The 16,659-nt window shown below is 36.9% G+C and overlaps 1 protein-coding gene across 1 annotated transcript in view; it reads right to left on the bottom strand.

Moving 5' to 3' along the window:
• Positions 1-13,257, bottom strand: part of LOC126236121 (cyclin-dependent kinase 8) — a 93,667-nt gene extending 80,410 nt beyond the window's left edge. The window contains exon 1 of the mRNA XM_049945193.1: positions 13,217-13,257. Coding sequence (XP_049801150.1) covers positions 13,217-13,242 — 26 coding nt within the window. The 5' untranslated portion in view covers positions 13,243-13,257. The remainder of the gene's footprint in view (positions 1-13,216) is intronic.
• Positions 13,258-16,659: the final 3,402 nt, after the last annotated feature.

Below are 16,659 nucleotides of genomic sequence, written 5' to 3'. Positions count from 1 at the left end.
AATCCAAACTCGTCTTCCTCAAGGTTGGCTTCTACCAGTTTTTCCATTCTTCTGTAAAGAATTCATGTTAGTATTTTGCAACTGTGACTTATTATTAAACTGATAGATCGGTAATTTTCACACCTGCTTTCTTTGGGATTGGAATTGTTATATTCTTCTTGAAGTCTGAGGATATTTCGTCTATCTCATACATCTTGCTTACCAGATGGTAGAGTTTTGTCATGGCTGGCTCTCCCAACGCTATCATTAGTTCTAAGAGAATGTTGTCTACTCCCAAGACCTTGTTTCGACTTAGGTCTTTCATTCGTCTGTCAAACTCTTCACGCAGTATCATATCTCCTATTTCATCTTCATCTACATCCTCTTCCATTTTGATAAATGCCCTCAAGTACATCACCCTTGTATAGACCCTCTATGTACTCTTTCCACCTTTCTGCTTTCCTTTCTTTGCTTAGAACTGGTTTTACATCTGAGCTCTTGATATTCATACAAGTGGTTCTCTTTTCTCTAAAGGTCTCTGATTTTTCTGTAGGCAGTATCTATCTTACCTCTAGTGATATATGCCTCTACATCCTTACATTTGTCCCCTAGCCATCCCTGCTTAGCCAGTTTGCACTACCTGTCAATCTCATTTTTGAGATGTCTGTATTTCTTTTTGCCTGCTTCATTTACTGCATTTTTATATCTTCTCCTTTCATCAGTTAAATTCAGTATCTCTTCTGTTACCCAAGGATTTCTACTAGCTCTCGTCTTTTTATCTACTTGATCCTCTGCTGCCTTCACTATTTCATCTCTCAGAGCTACCCATTCTTCTTATACTGTATTTCTTTCCCCGTTCCTGTCGATCATCCCCTAATGCTATCTCTGAAACACTCTACAACCACTGGTTGTTCTTTCAGTTTATGCAGGTACCATCTCCTTAAATTCCCACCTTTTTGCAGTTTCTTCAGTTTTAATCTACTGTTGATAACCGATAAATTGTGGTCAGAGTCCACATCTGCCCCTGGAAATGTCCTAAAATTTGAAACCTGGTTCCTAAATCGTTGTCTTACCATTGTGTAATCTATCTGAAACCTTCCAGTGTCGCCAGGCCTCTTCCACGTATACAAACTTCTTTTGTGGTTCTTAAACCAATTGTTAAACATAGTTAAGTTATGTTCTGTGCAAAATTCTACCCGGCGAATTCCTCTTTCATTCCTTGCCCCGCCCCCCCTCCCATTCCATATTCACCTACTACTTTTTCTTCTCTTCCTTTCCTACTATCGAATTCCAGTCCCCCACGTCTATTAAATTTTCATTTCCCTTTGCTATCTGAATAATTTCTTTTATCGCTTCATACATTTCTTCAATCTCATCATCTGCAGAGCTAGTGGGCATATAAACTTGTAATACTGTGGTAGGCATGGGCTATCTCGGCTACAATAATGCATTTATTATGGTGTTCATAGTAGCTTATCCACACTCCTGTTTTTAATTTCATTCATTATGAAACCTACTCCTGCATAACCCCTATTTGATTTTGTATTTATAGCTATGTATTCACCTTGTTCCTCCTGCCACCGAACTTCACTAATTCCCACTATATCTAACTTTAACCTATCCATTTCCCTTTTCCAATTTTCTAACCTACCTGCCCGATTAAGGGATATGATATTCCACGGTCCGATGCGTAGAACGCCAGTATTCTTTCTCCTGTTAATGACGTCCTCCTGAGTAGTCCCCGCCAGGAGATCCGAATGGGGAATATTTTACCTCCGGAATAAAGTACCCAAGAGGACGGCATCATCATTTAACCATACAGTAAAGCTGCGTGCCCTCGGGAAAAATTATGGCTGTAGTTTCCCCTTCCTTTCAGCTGTTCACAGTACCAGCACACCAAGGCCATATTGGTTAATGTTACACGGCCAGATCAGTCCATCATCCAGACTGTTGCCCCTGCAACTACTGAAAAGGCTGTTGCCTCTCTTCAGGAACCACACGTTAGTCTGGCCTCTCAACAGATGCTCCTCTGTTGTCGTTACACCTACAGTACAGCAGTCTGTATCGCTGAGGTATCCAAGCCTCCTCTCCAACAGCGAAGTCCATGGTTCATGGGGGGGGGGGGACTGGGAGTGAGTTAAGATATTTGACTTAAATTGAACTGATATAATCACTTAAGTGTTCAATTAATTGACTGAACGTGTATGTATCTTTTTTTTTTTTTTTTTTTTTGAGAACTCGGAAATAGTAAACAGGTTTCAGCTTTATCTACTGACAACTGATGGCGTTCCATGTAAAGTTACATAAATGTTTGGAGTGAAAAATTCAATGAAAGCAGCAACCGATATGTGCCAAGGACAAAAGCAATGGCTTTTTTCAAAAAGCTGCTTTTATGTTAATTAAAAATGTATGTCAAATTTATTCCCAAAATTATCATTGTATACTTTACAGAAGTAGGCTACAGTTATTGCATTTTCCAGTTCATATATAATTTTACTTGTTCCACATCCCTGAAGCCTCTCTTATGGATGAGATTTACAGAATGTGATATATGAATGAATGAAATTTGAATGCCCTTAATTTGGCTGACACTGATGTGGTTTACATATCGGGAATACATTTTGTGTTCTGTTGTTCAGCAAAATATGTGGAAAGAAATAAACCTACAGAAAACTGAGAGAATAATTCATACGGTGCAATATTGGCTTGTGTATTTCCATAAAGTTTTTCCATGAGGTACGAAGTAGAGTATTTCACTAGTGTTAAAGCCATTGTCTTACTTCTGTTGGTGGTTTAAATTTACATATTCTGTAACTGATGGGAGTCGTCAGCAGGGTATCTAATTTTCTTCTTTCTGTGTCTCATTCTGAAATATGATAAACTACGTGTGAAAGTGTCACAACCTATCTTACCATCTTATCAAGTATTATGAGAAGGTTTTGTCTTTTTTCAGAAACTCATTTTTTTACTTTATTAGACAGTATACTTTTGGTATTTTGCTCTAACTCAGAAAACACTACTTTTCCTTTCTTTAACAATTTGAATGCTCATTAGATGCTTAGATAACTTGCTTTTCGAATTGCTTGTAAGAGTCAATCAGTATTTTTATCGAGTGAAAGCTGTATGTTTACTAATAGTTTCAGCAGTTCGTGCATGTTTAATACATGCAGATAGAAATGAACTGTAAGCTTATTTATGATGACTACACACTGTTTATTAAGCAATTGATGATCAGTGATAAAAGATTGATGGTATTACATTTTTAGTAGACTCTCATCCTCACTGAAGTTGGGTCTCTCATCCTGTGGTCTGTGTCACTATCCATATTTCCTCCCCAAGGAAGGAACTAATAGTTCTGAAAGTTGTGATTGTTACTTTTACTTTTATATGTTGCTATCAGCAGTGCTAAACATTTTGCCTCCTGAAGGTATTACTGTCCACCAATTCTGTCTCATAATTTAAGTTTAATTAGATACCCATTCTAATGACCATTCAATATATAATAGTGATTGGAAAAAATTAGTTTTATGGTGTTAAAAATAATTCATGTTTAAGTGTTGCTTAACTGCTCAGTGGTTAAGGCAGTGGACTTTGTCAGTAGTGGGATTCTCATCTAGGTTTAGGCTCCCTAAATTTCCTTCTCATCTTTGTGCATCTTGAGACTGTGCTCTGTCTCCAATGAAGTTATTGTTGACAAGGTGTTAAATCTAATCTTCATTCCTGCCATTAAATATAAGATTTTTTTTTTTCAAAGTTAGTTCTTGTATTTCATTGCTGGCCGTGGTGGCCGAGCGGTTCTAGGCGCTACAGTCTGGAACCGCGTGACTGCTACGGTCGCAGGTTCAAATCCTGCCTGGGGCATGGATGTGTGTGATGTCCTTAGGTTGGTTAGGTTTAAGTAGTTGTAAGTTTTAGGGGACTGATGACCTCAGAAGTAAAGTCCCATAGTGCTCAGAGCCATTTTTTGTATTTCTGCAATTTAAATCAACTGATAAGTATTCAAAGGTTTTATTAGCAGCAGTATTCACATGCTGCTGGAGTCAGTTATAATGAAAGAATGCTTCGAAGCTGTTGTAACCAGGCAGTGTAACATATGCACACATTCCCTCACAGTAATTCTTCATTATCCCTTCCCAAGGCTTGCTGTTACAGTCTGCTGTGTACGTGAAGGTAAACTTCTTCACCTGCAAGCCTTTCATTGGTTCTTATTTTGCACACTTATTTCAATTGGTAGTGTTTTCCCCAGTCATTCTGTAACACATTTTAGATTGTTTAGCATGAAAAAAATGGTGCAGCATAATTCATCCCACTTTGGGCTCGAGCAGTTCTAAGAAAGACTGATACAAGTCATTTTTTATGAAGTGTTATAATAATATACATTATTACTCACCATTCATTATAGAGGATCTGTACTATGAAGCTGCTGTCCAATCTTCACACATGTTTAAATTGTTTTTAAAGTTACTGGCAGATTAAAATTGTTCATTGGACATGGACTAGAACCCAGAACCTTCCCTTCCACCTGCAGTGCTCTTGGTTATTAAGTTATCCAGGCACAATTCATGATCTGTCCATATAGCTTCAGTTGTGTGAGTACTTTTCTACAGAGTGGTCACGTATAAGGCACTGTACTTTAATGTCATGTCAAACTTTTGTACAGTGATAATGTTCTTTAAGATGAGCTCTGCCAGAATATTCTGTAAATTAGAGAGTGTAAGTAGGCAAAATATGTTGATACATTGATTTTGTTTGTTTTTGAGAACCCAGCTGCTGGCCAACGTGTGTAAAGGAAATGTGCATTTGAAGGTATTACTGCACACAAGTTCTTATGCTTGTCTCTATTAAACTGGCATGATCTGTCACAGAGGACAAGAAGCTTTCAAAGAAACATCAGTGGCTAAATGGCACCAGAATTTTATGCAGAAACTGGCAGATGCTGTCTTGCAGCAAAGTCAACTATTAATTATCCTACTAGTGTGTATGAAAATGCAGTAACATATTCTGGTGTAATCCATTTAGTTTTGAGCTGATTGTTGAAGTAAGGTGTCACATGCTCAGTGAAGTTACAGGTCCTAGTTATTAATCCTTCAAATGACGAAAGGTTTTTTTCCAGCACAACAATTAAATTCGTGTTGGTATGCATTCTGTGGGAATAGTGAAGAATAAACCTGCTCACTTATGACGTATTATTAGTTCAAACCATGAGAAATAAACAGTAATTCCAGGTGTTTACCAGTTTATATTGACCAGTGTCATAGGATTAACAACTTTTGTCTCTCAATGGAATTAAGGACAGGAGCACAGGAACAATGTGGTAAAATTGTGTTATGTTGTCAGGAGGTGTGATTAACTACAGAAAATTTGTTCATGGAAAGAAAACTGACAGTTACTGCATTTAAATGAATACCTTTTACATGCCAGAAAACAATATAAAATTTGTGGAGTTGTGAGAGAAAAATTTTAATGCATTGACTGCCATAAGGTCACCGTCAGACAGAGCTGTGGTTCATGCCTGATGTTGGCTTGCATAATCAAAACTATGTTTAGTATAGTATATACTGCAGTACTATGTGTTGATTTGTATGTTTTCATTGAGCTGACTTCGGTGTATAGGAAATCGGGTATGGTACGAGGTGTGGCTAGAAAAAAACCGGACTAGTACTGGTGAAACAATAAAACGAATGCAATAAGGCTGAAAGTCGCGTGGCCTGTCACGTGACTCTCGCTCCGCCTACTGCTCGAGTTTCATCTGCCTCCTGCACTCAGTCTGCCCGTGGCGTCTGTTTTAAGTAGTTGACGTTTTGTCTGTGCGTCGGAAAATGTTGAGTGTACAGAAAGAACAGCGTGTTAACATCAAATTTTGTTTCAAACTAGGAAAATCTGCAAGTGAAACGTTTGTAATTTTACAACAAGTGTACAGCGATGATTGTTTATCGCGAACACAAGTGTTTGAGTGGTTTAAACGATTTAAAGATGGCCGCGAAGACACCAGTGATGACACTCGCACTGGCAGACAATTGTCAGCAAAAACTGATGCAAACATTGAAAAAATCGGTAAACTTGTTCGACAAGATCGCCGTTTAACCATCAGAGCAGTGTCTGAGTTAACAGGAGTTGACAAGGAAAGTGTCGAACAAGTTTACCGATTTTTTCAATGTTTGCATCAGTTTTTGCTGACAATGGTCTGCCAGTGCGAGTGTCATCTCTGGTGTCTTCGCGGCCATCTTTAAATCGTTTAAACCACTCAAACACTTGTGTTCGCGATAAACAATCATCGCCGTACACTTGTTGTAACATTACAAACGTTTCACTTGCAGATTTTCCTAGTTTGAAACAAAATTTGATGTTAACACGCTGTTCTTTCTGTACACTCAACATTTTCCGACGCACAGACAAAACGTCAACTACTTAAAACAGACGCCACGGGCAGACTGAGTGCAGGAGGCAGATGAAACTCGAGCAGTAGGCGGAGCGAGAGTCACGTGACAGGCCACGCGACTTTCAGCCTTATTGCATTCGTTTTATTGTTTCACCAGTACTAGTCCGGTTTTTTTCTAGCCACACCTCGTACTTTGTTCAAGGTATTGCACTTTGTTTTTTGCAACTTTACACACAATCGAAATATACACTGTGCTAAACAGAGTGTAATGCATGGCCACAAGCGGACATAGTGTCATCTGTGAACCTCTGCTGTGGCTACTAGCAGCCTAATGACAGTGGCATGTTGACGATTAGTTCACTTGTATACTGTAAAAAACTAAAATATCTTTACAGTAGTAGCAGAGACATACAGCCTGACCATTTTGATGACTATTATAAAGCAGCAAAAAAAAGAAAAAAAAAGTGGGAACATTATTGCTCAGTTATCAAACAGTCATGAGCATATAGAAGGTAGTTAACAAAGAAACAGGAAAATCATCAGATAATAGTAGCAAAAGCCTAAAGCTCAAAAGAAACAATAGAGTAATATAAGATCCTGTAGTAGTTAGTATTACTTTCAGCAAATTTGTTATCAATATGACGGAGACTGACACACATTAACAAAAGTGATCCCCTGCAAGCTCAATAGCTGGTTAAAGATAAGCAACACTCCATCAAGTCATGTTATTTGTATCCTACAACTGATGATAAAACCTCCACTGACATAAGTGGGATTTCAAATATAAATTAAAACTTAACAACAAATGAAATGGGTAAACCAATCTGCCACGTAATTTTCCAGACAGAATGAAAAAAAGGGCCAGTTTTACCACTGTCCAAAAGAGGGGATCCAATGTGCTGCAAAAGCTATGGACCATGTGGCCTACTACTCATTTTCTCAAAAGTTCTTCAAAAAAATAATGTATATTTTGAAAGAACTGGTACAGTCTGGATTCCAGTAAAAAAATAAATAAAAAAGTAAGTTTCAACTCCATTTGATGCATTAATACAATCTTGCAGGGATTAGATCAAGACCAGAGTCCTCTTGGAATATTTTGTGACTTACCAAAAGCTTACAACATAGTTGCCTGTGAAATTTTATTAAGGAAACTTGATCACTGTGTAATATGAGGAGCAGCTCATAGCATCATAAATGATACTACAATAAAAAAATCAAGCACTACAAATACAATTCAAACAAAAAACTTATCACAATTTCAACAAATAAGTAACAGTATATCGCAGAGTAGCATATTTGGATCTCTGTTGCTACTAATGTATATAAATGTAGCATATTAAGACCTCTGTTTTTCCCAATATATTAAAATGATTTACCTTTTAACACTGAAAGCAAAATGATTCTTTTCGCATGTGATACCAACAGCATTACCATTGACACAAATTAAAAAGATACCATAACAAAAAGCAAAATGATACTTGTTACCAAACCAAAAGGCTAATTCTCAGTAGTGAGAAAACTAAAATCAAACTGTTCATGAACAACAGCTGGAGCAGAATATAGGACTGCTGGATATAAGTGTAGTGAAAACACAAAATTCTTAGGACTCGCCACAGGTAACTGTTTACTGTGGAAAGACAACATTCCTACAGTAAATAGTAAAATAAGTTCAGCCATTTTTGTTCTCTGAAACATTAAATCATTATTGACAGATAATACTATGTGAGTGATGCACTGCTCTTGTTTTAATGCAGTAGGAAAATGGAGTCAGTCAAGTCAAGCAATTAACATCATCAAACTGCAAAATATAATAATTTGCAATAATGGCTAATACAAGAAGAATGGACAGATGTCGGCCACTATTCAGAAAACTTGTAAATAAAATACTACTGCTTGCATTGCAACATAAAAACAAGTTCAGTTCAAGTGAAGACATACGTAGCCATGCTATCGGAAACTGTATAATGTTAAGAAGCCAGCTGCACTAGGTTTCTCAGTTGAGGATTCATGGTGCAAACAGCCTGATCAAGTTGGTCTCCCAGATTTTCAACTGGGTTTAAATCCGCAGAGTTTGGTGGCAAAAGAACTATGGTAAACTCATTCTGTTGCTCTTCGAACCACTCATGTACACTGCAAGCTGTGTGACATTGCATTATCCTGCTGATAGGTGCCACCATGCTGAGGAAATACAAACTGCATGTAGTTGTGGACATGGTCCTCAAGGATAGATGCATACTTGGGTTGATCCATTGTGCCTTCTAGAATTATATCAACCTCTGAATGGCATGAAAGCATTTCTCAGACCATAATGCTCCCTCCTGGTTGCAGCGTGTTTACATGCCAATGGCTATTTGTCCGATCAAGCATAAAATGTGATTCATCTGAAAAGGTCACTTGTCGCCACTCAGTGGATGCCCAGTTGTGGTATTAGCACGCAAATTCCAGCCTTCATTACTGTTGAACAGCATGAGTGCATGAACCAAGCACATGCTGCCAGGGTCTATATGCAGCAGCATTAGCTGATCAGTCATTGAGGAGACACTGTTGGTAGCTCCTTGGTTTCTCTGGGTAGTCAGTTGTTCAACAGTTGCACATCTATTCGCCAGTGCACATCTCTGCAGCCGTCATTCACCCCTGTCATCTATGGCTCATACTGCACCACTGTTGTCTCTGCACCAGTTCTGAACAATGCCATTTTGCAATACACAGTATACTTTATCCACAGTGGTACGCAAACAGCTTATAAACTTGGCCATTTCAGAAATGCCTCCAATGCTGGCCTGAAAACCAGTGATCCTGCCCTTTTGTACATCAGATAAATCAGTCAGTTTCCACATTGTGTCAGTGATTTAACCCTCCCGGACATGCTTTATATACCCTAGTGCTGCTTCTCACTATCTGTGTGTGGTTATTGCAGTTTGACATCAAGCATAAGAAGCTGTCACATTAGTGTGACTTGATCATGTAGAAAGTACCTTCTGTTCATTCAGTGAATACTTGCTAAGTCCAAAACACACGTAATGGAATTAAAATGTGTATATGAAGATTGTACAGTAAATACAAAACATCTTGTTATGTATGGTGTTACTATATTTGAAAATGATATATTTATGATAATTAAACAGTGTATGCAATTGGATCGGACACATATAGGTATATCCTAAGCTGCTAAACAAATTAATAAAGGATGTCCATAGGTACTGTTTATGCTGGTAGTTATTTTCCACATGGCATAGATTGGGTCTACTAATCATGTTAAACATATTTGTTAACTATGAGCACTATGAAGGGCTGGTTTAGGCCATTTATGTTTGCATCCTGCCCTATATTGTGGAATATTCTGTGACAGCCACAGCCGTAGTCTTGAACAGAAACTAAGAGAAAAAGTTAACATAATTTGTGTGTTAGAGTGAAACCTGGAGCCTTTCTTTGTGAAATTAAAAAAAAAGAAGACTGCATTGACAGAGGTAAAAAAATCTACACAATTAACACTGTCACTTTTGTCACACATCATATACAAAAATGAAATGATCTTAAACAGTGTCTTAAAAAGTCTCACTCATGCAAATGTCATAATTGTGAATATTTAGCATCACCATGATCTTATGAGGCAATAATGTGTTAATACAATGTGCCAATAATCAGTTTGCTAAAATCTGCAGACATTTTAAAAATTTGAAAAGTATTTACACGAATAATATAGGACATAGAGTCCACACACAACACGGACTACACCTGAATGGTTTGGGCAAAAATATCTGGCAAACCTAATAATGAAGGTAATAAAAAAAAACAGACACTAAAATAATTTCAAAACCAAACCCAGTCACAACTGCACCATCAGACCCAACAGGAATAACAGGAACACCTAAAAAATATTTAGAAGCGGTAGAACCGTCAGCAGTAGCAGCAAAACATGTAAAAAAATGCAAGGAGTCAGCAGAAACAACAGTGGATAAGAAGTGAGAATGACAAGAAAGCTATAGCGCCTCATCATCCAAATGAGGTTTTAGACATATAACAAACACGAGAAGTCTCAAGGTAAGAAGTGCTCAGTGTTTCTCAGTTCTCCACAAAAATATCCGGTCTATAACAAAGGGCAACAGCTAGAAGTAGAACTGCAGACTATTGATAGCTCACTTGTTTGCATAACAGAGCACTGGTGTAGGGGATCTGAAATTACACATGTAGTTGTAAGCTCATATATAATATAGCACACCGTTATCAGTAGAAACACTATGAAAGACAGTGGATCATGTATGTATGTAATGGAAGGGATCTTGTATAAAGTTAGAAATTATATTATTTCATTGAGCGAAGAAAAGTGTGTATAAATATCAGCTATGGAGATAAGAAAGCCACATATGTCCTGAAGACTAACTGTACTATGTATTTACTGTTCTCCCAGTGGTGACATAGATACATTCATTGCAATACTAATCCAATTATTGGACATGCTTACTAATCCTAAGGGCAAAATTCTCATTTGTGGAGATTCAAACATCAACACATTGAACCCAGATGGGTTGTGCTACACATTTTTGAACATTATGTGCAGCTATATAATATCACCATTGATTAACACAGCCACAAGAGTAACTAAACATTCAGCATCAATCATTGACCATATACTGACTTGGAGGAAGAAAATTTTGATGTGGTAGTAGGTAACCTGGGCCTCTCAAATCATTCCAGTCATCTCTTAAAAAAAGCATAGCTGTAGAAAACAAAACTAAAACACTAACATATAGAAGGGTCTTCTCTAAGCAAGAAAACATTGGATTTACCATGCAAATGAAGAATGAAACATGGGGAGAAGTGTACATGGAGACTGGTACAGATGGGAAGTTTTCAAAGTTTCTACTAAAATTTAAATTCAGGTTTGAAAAAGTGTTCCCAAAAGTACTATGGGACACTAAAACACAAAACAAAAATAACTGGGTGACCAACAGGATACAACATTGGATAGTGAAGTGAATGAGAAGAAAACTGTAGCTCCTCATCATCCAAATGATTTTTTAGACGATGAAAAGAAAGACGAGAAGTTTTCAGAGGTGTAACAGCAAACACCTCAGCAGCACAAATAACAACCAATATACCCTGCATTTCAAAAATACTACCAAACATTTAAAAAACCATATACAGAAAAACATATGAACAGCAAAAAGGTCTCAAAATTATTAAATTATAGAATAGGCAGAAAACAAAATAAAAGCAGCCTGGAGTGCCACCAAACAGGAGACAGATAGAAAAAAGACAAAACAGGTAAACATACAATGACAGCACAATGGTACCCCAATACCTGACCCCTCCCCCCCCCCCCAAAAAAGTAAACTTTTTAAATCAATATTTCAGCAACATAGCTACCAAGCTACATCACAAATTTAACAAAATACAGCCTGCCAAAACATTGAATTATGTTCCAAATGCAATGATGCTGTGCCTCACCAATTCAGAACAAAATAAGCAATGTTGTTTGGAACCTAAAAAATAAAACCTCAGCAGGGGTAGATGAAGTGTCTGTGAGCTTGCCGAAGGACTCTATAGGCAGTTTTAAAAACCCTTTAGTGCACATCACAAATGAATCATTCACAACAGGTTGCTTCCCAGAGGCACTTAAACATGCAAAGGTCCTGCCCCTACATAAAAAAGGACACCCCAAAAATACAGAAAATTATAGGCCCATCTCTTTACTGTCATCATTTTCAAAACTATTGGAAACTATAATGAAAATTAGACTCATGAGGCATCTAACAAAGTACAGTCTTCTGTGTAAAGAACGGTTTGGATTCAGGCCTGGTAAAAGCACACACTCAGCTATAGCTCATTTTCACTAGATAAAGATCATATAACAGGCATCTTCCTTGAATTCAGCAAAGCTTTCAGTACAGTAGACCACACAATTCTGTTAAATGAACTGGAAGCTCTAAGTGTAAGAGGGATAGCAAATAAATGGCGGCGAGTGTAAAAGTAATTCGTGTATCCCCGCGAAAAAAAGTAAATTTCGGTAGTAAAAATAATGCGTGTGTAAATTGTAAGGACGAGATCTCGAAGCTAAACGAACGAATATCCAGTTTACAAATGATAATCGGTGCTTTAAAGCTGGACATACATAAACTTCATGCAGGAAAACGTGAGCCGCTGAAGAAGCAAGAAGACTCGACCTCTGCACACAAGTGGCAAACAATGACGGGAGAAAACGGGACTCGGAAAGTACAATCCCAAAATAGCAGTGAAACTTCAGTATGTATAGACAGTGAAACTTCAATGCATAAAAACTGCACTCAGAAAGTACAATCTCAAAGCAGCAGTGAAACTTTAATGCATAAAAACTGTCAAACTAGAACGTATAACGACCTTGTGGGAGTATTCACTACTGAAGATTCAATGAACACTCCAGCCGAAGTCGAAAAGTTACGAAATGAACCACAAAAAGTAAACAAACCGTTGCACTGCGAACTTCCGACTGCTGACATTGTAAAATACGGAAAAATATGTGTGTTAGGCGATAGCCACGGCCGTGGAATTGCCGCAGTGGTAACGGAAAAATACAATTACAGGGCAAACGGTTTCGTGAAGCCTGGGGCTCCATTAAGTGAATTGAAAAACCTTACAAAATTACGTGAAGTAACTAGTTTGTGTAAGGATGACTCTGTTGTATTGCTGGGAGGATCAAATGACGTATATAGAAATGAGTCGTTCAAGGCTAGCACAGAATTGAGAAAATGCCTCAATAATTTATCTCACACGAATGTACTCGTTGTAAATATTCCGCATCGTCACGATTTACCGAGGTGGTCGTGTGTAAACAGTGAAATTCATACCGCAAACAAGAGTTTCAGTGAAATATGTACTCACTTCGTAAATACAGACGTTATTGACATAAACAGTTTGGAGCGGAGGCTCCATACAGTTCACCGTCTTCATTTGAATGCATTAGGAAAGGAGGTACTTACGGAAAAAATTTTTACTCGTATTTCGCGGTGCAATGAAGTACCCAGGACAAGTGGAAATCGATCGCAAGTAACAAAGCGTTCTTTTCATGCAGCGAACAATATAGCCATCAATCAGTGTCAAATCACGAAATGGTTTAAAACCAATAGGCCAGAAAGTAACATTCAAGCTGGGAAACAAACACAAATTACGAAATGGTTCAAGCCAAAAAAATGAAGCACAAATTTTGCAAGCCCCAAAAATACTGGAAGACAAACAAACTGCTGTACATGTGTCTTCCAGAACAAGGAAAGCGCCAGAGAGGAACAGTGATTTTTTATGGCTGGCACAAGGAAATCACTTCAACACCACCCAGATCCAGAGCCATCAAGAATGTAACTATGGATGTAAGTACACAATATCAAAGTGACAAAGAAATGTACAAGCCAAGTGAGCAAGCTGATGGGCTGCTACAGAAGAACCCAGACCTACCCTTCTGTGAGGATGGCTCATTATTAAATATTAGGTCTTTAAAAAATAAAATTGATGATCTTAGTAGTAACTATATAATGCATTGTAATATAAATGGCTTAAGTGCTGAATACTCATGTGACAGAAGCTCTACGTTAGATGAGCTACAAGTTTTTTATCTGAATTTCTAAATGTTAAAGTAATTTGTTTAAATGAACACTGGCTTAGTAGTGATACCATAAAAATCTTAAATAAAATTGAAAACTTCAAGGTAGCTACCAGCTTTTGTAGGATAAATAAGTCACGAGGAGGTTCATGCATACTCATTCATTCTGATTTAGATTACCATGTAAGATGTGACTTCAAGTGTTTTAATGAAGAGTGTATTTTTGAAAGTTGCTGTGTTGAGTTAAAGGACTTAAATGTTATTATAATATCAATTAATCGAATCCCAGGGAAGGTGACAACTGAGCATTTCCTACGTAAATTTCAGAGTTTGTTAGAATACTTCAGTAAAGAAAAGAGGAAAAAAATTGTGGTTGCTGCTGATTTCAACATCAATGTGTTGAATGAAACATCTGAGGTATCAAAATTTACAGACTTAATAAAAGAATATGGCTTCAAATTAAATTTTTCTGAGTCTACAAGAGAAAATGCTCAGTTAGCTACATGCATTGACAATATTTTAACGAATTACGTATTTGAAGATGGATATAAATTTTGTCTAGATCTAGGAATTTCTGATCATTCAGCATTATTCATTGAGCTACCCAGAGCAGGTAGAGAAGTCCCATGTAAAAAAAGCTTATGTAAAAAGGATCTTCAACCAAGAAACTTTGACTCTATTCCATGATAAGCTCAAGGATACAGAATGGCACTTTGATAAAAATATTTCATGCACGGCAAATTTTGAAGCATTTCTAAGGGATTTTCTAAGTGTTTTCAATGAAATGTTTCCACAAAAAACTTATTTTAATAAAATGACAAAATTAAAATGGATCACTAAAGGTATAAAAATCTCCAGTGCTAAGAAAAGGCAGCTACATAAGGAACTAAGACATTATAAAAAAATTGAATTTATTGAATATGTTTAACAATACAAAAGTACATTTAAGAAAGTTGTCAAAGCAGCAAAGCAAATGACAAATAATACATTAATCTTAAAACATGAGAATAAATCTAAGGCAGTGTGGTCAGTTGTAAAACACGAATTAGGTATCAAAGCCTCTAGACATGGAATTAGTACAATTAAGCTTGAAGATGAGATCATTGTAAATCCAGCTCAAATTTCAGAATGCTTCAATGAGTTCTTCATTAATGTAGTGAAAGCAGAGGTTAATGTTGCAGATTATGAGAACAATGTATGCCCCTTTGGACTAAATCATAATTCTGAATGCCTCACAAAATTCAAAACAGTTTCAACAATAGATGTAGAAAAAATTATATAAAAACTAAAAAACAAAAATTCTGCAGGTTGGGATGGAATACCAGCAAAAGTCCTTAAATTTGTGTGTAAAATAATAGGTTACCCACTATCTAAAATAATAAACCAATCCTTTGAACAAGGAAACTTCCCAGAGGTGCTGAAGTAAAACTGTTGCTCAAAAAAGGGTCAAGAGAGGATATGGGGAATTATCGTCCCATCTCCCTCCTTCCAGTCCTATCAAAAATCTTTGAAAATGCTGCTGCTAACCAGATTCGAAATTTTATGGAGAAATATGATATTATTACGGAAAACCAATTTGGTTTCGAGCGTGGCAGAAGTACTACTGATGCAATTAACAAGTTTATCGACAAGATCAGCACATCATTAGACAACCATAATAAAGTTTCAGGAATCTTTTGTGATCTCACAAAAGCCTTTGACTCTGTAAATCATGCACTGCTCATCTATAAGCTTGACAAGTATGCTATCAAGGGTAATGTTCTAAATTGGCTTACTTCATACTTATCAAATAGGAAACAAAGAGTGATTGTCTCATCAAATGCAGCAAATTACTATTCAAAATGGAAAACAGTAGCCCAAGGTGTCCGACCTATTTTGTTCTTGTTCTATGATAATGATTTACCGAACAATATAAATGCTCCATCGATTTTATTTGCAGAAGACACATCTGTATTAATTGAAAACCAGGAGCCAGAAAACATCCCTCTCTACATAATAAACACAATGAACAAACTAGGAACATGGTTCCAACTGAATGGATTAAGATTGAACATCCCCAAAACCCACATGGTCCAGTTCAGAACAAAACAGTCAAAGCCCCAAGAAATTAAAATAACTCATAAAAATCAGGATATAGAAGAAGTAGATTCTGTGAAGTTTTTAGGGTTAAACCTAGATAAAAATTTAAATTGGAATAAACATGTTGACTACCCGTTAAACAAATTATGTAGCTTTGCATTTGCTATGCAAATATTAGCTGGTGCAACAGACATGTATACACGGAAAATTGCATACCACAGCTACTTCCAATCAGTTTTAAGGTATGGTATTATTTTTTGGGGAAATTCTAGCAATATACTGCGCATACTAAAGTTACAGAAAAGAATAATAAGGAATATGTGTACTGCCCATCAAAGGACATCATGTCGCCCACTATTTAAAAAAACAACAGTTATTGACAGTTCCCTCCTTATACATCTATGATATTATCATCTTTCTACATAGCAATTTAGAGTTATTCGAGAAAAACTGTTTCAATCACGTGTATAACATGAGAAACAAAGACAATTTTATGCTTCCCACTCATCGCTTAAACCTATATGCGCAGTCTCCTCGGTATATGGCAATGAAAATTCATAACAAGCTAAAAGGAAAGAATGTTCCGAGTATGAACCTAGAGACACTGAAAACAAAGCTATATGAAATACTTGTCAAATGCTGCTACTACACT

Source organism: Schistocerca nitens, chromosome 2 (assembly GCF_023898315.1).
Source record: "Schistocerca nitens isolate TAMUIC-IGC-003100 chromosome 2, iqSchNite1.1, whole genome shotgun sequence".
In the NCBI taxonomy this organism is placed as follows: Eukaryota; Metazoa; Arthropoda; class Insecta; order Orthoptera; family Acrididae; genus Schistocerca; species Schistocerca nitens.
Note: the sequence above shows the minus strand (reverse complement) of the source record. Positions and strands in the feature narration are given on the sequence as shown.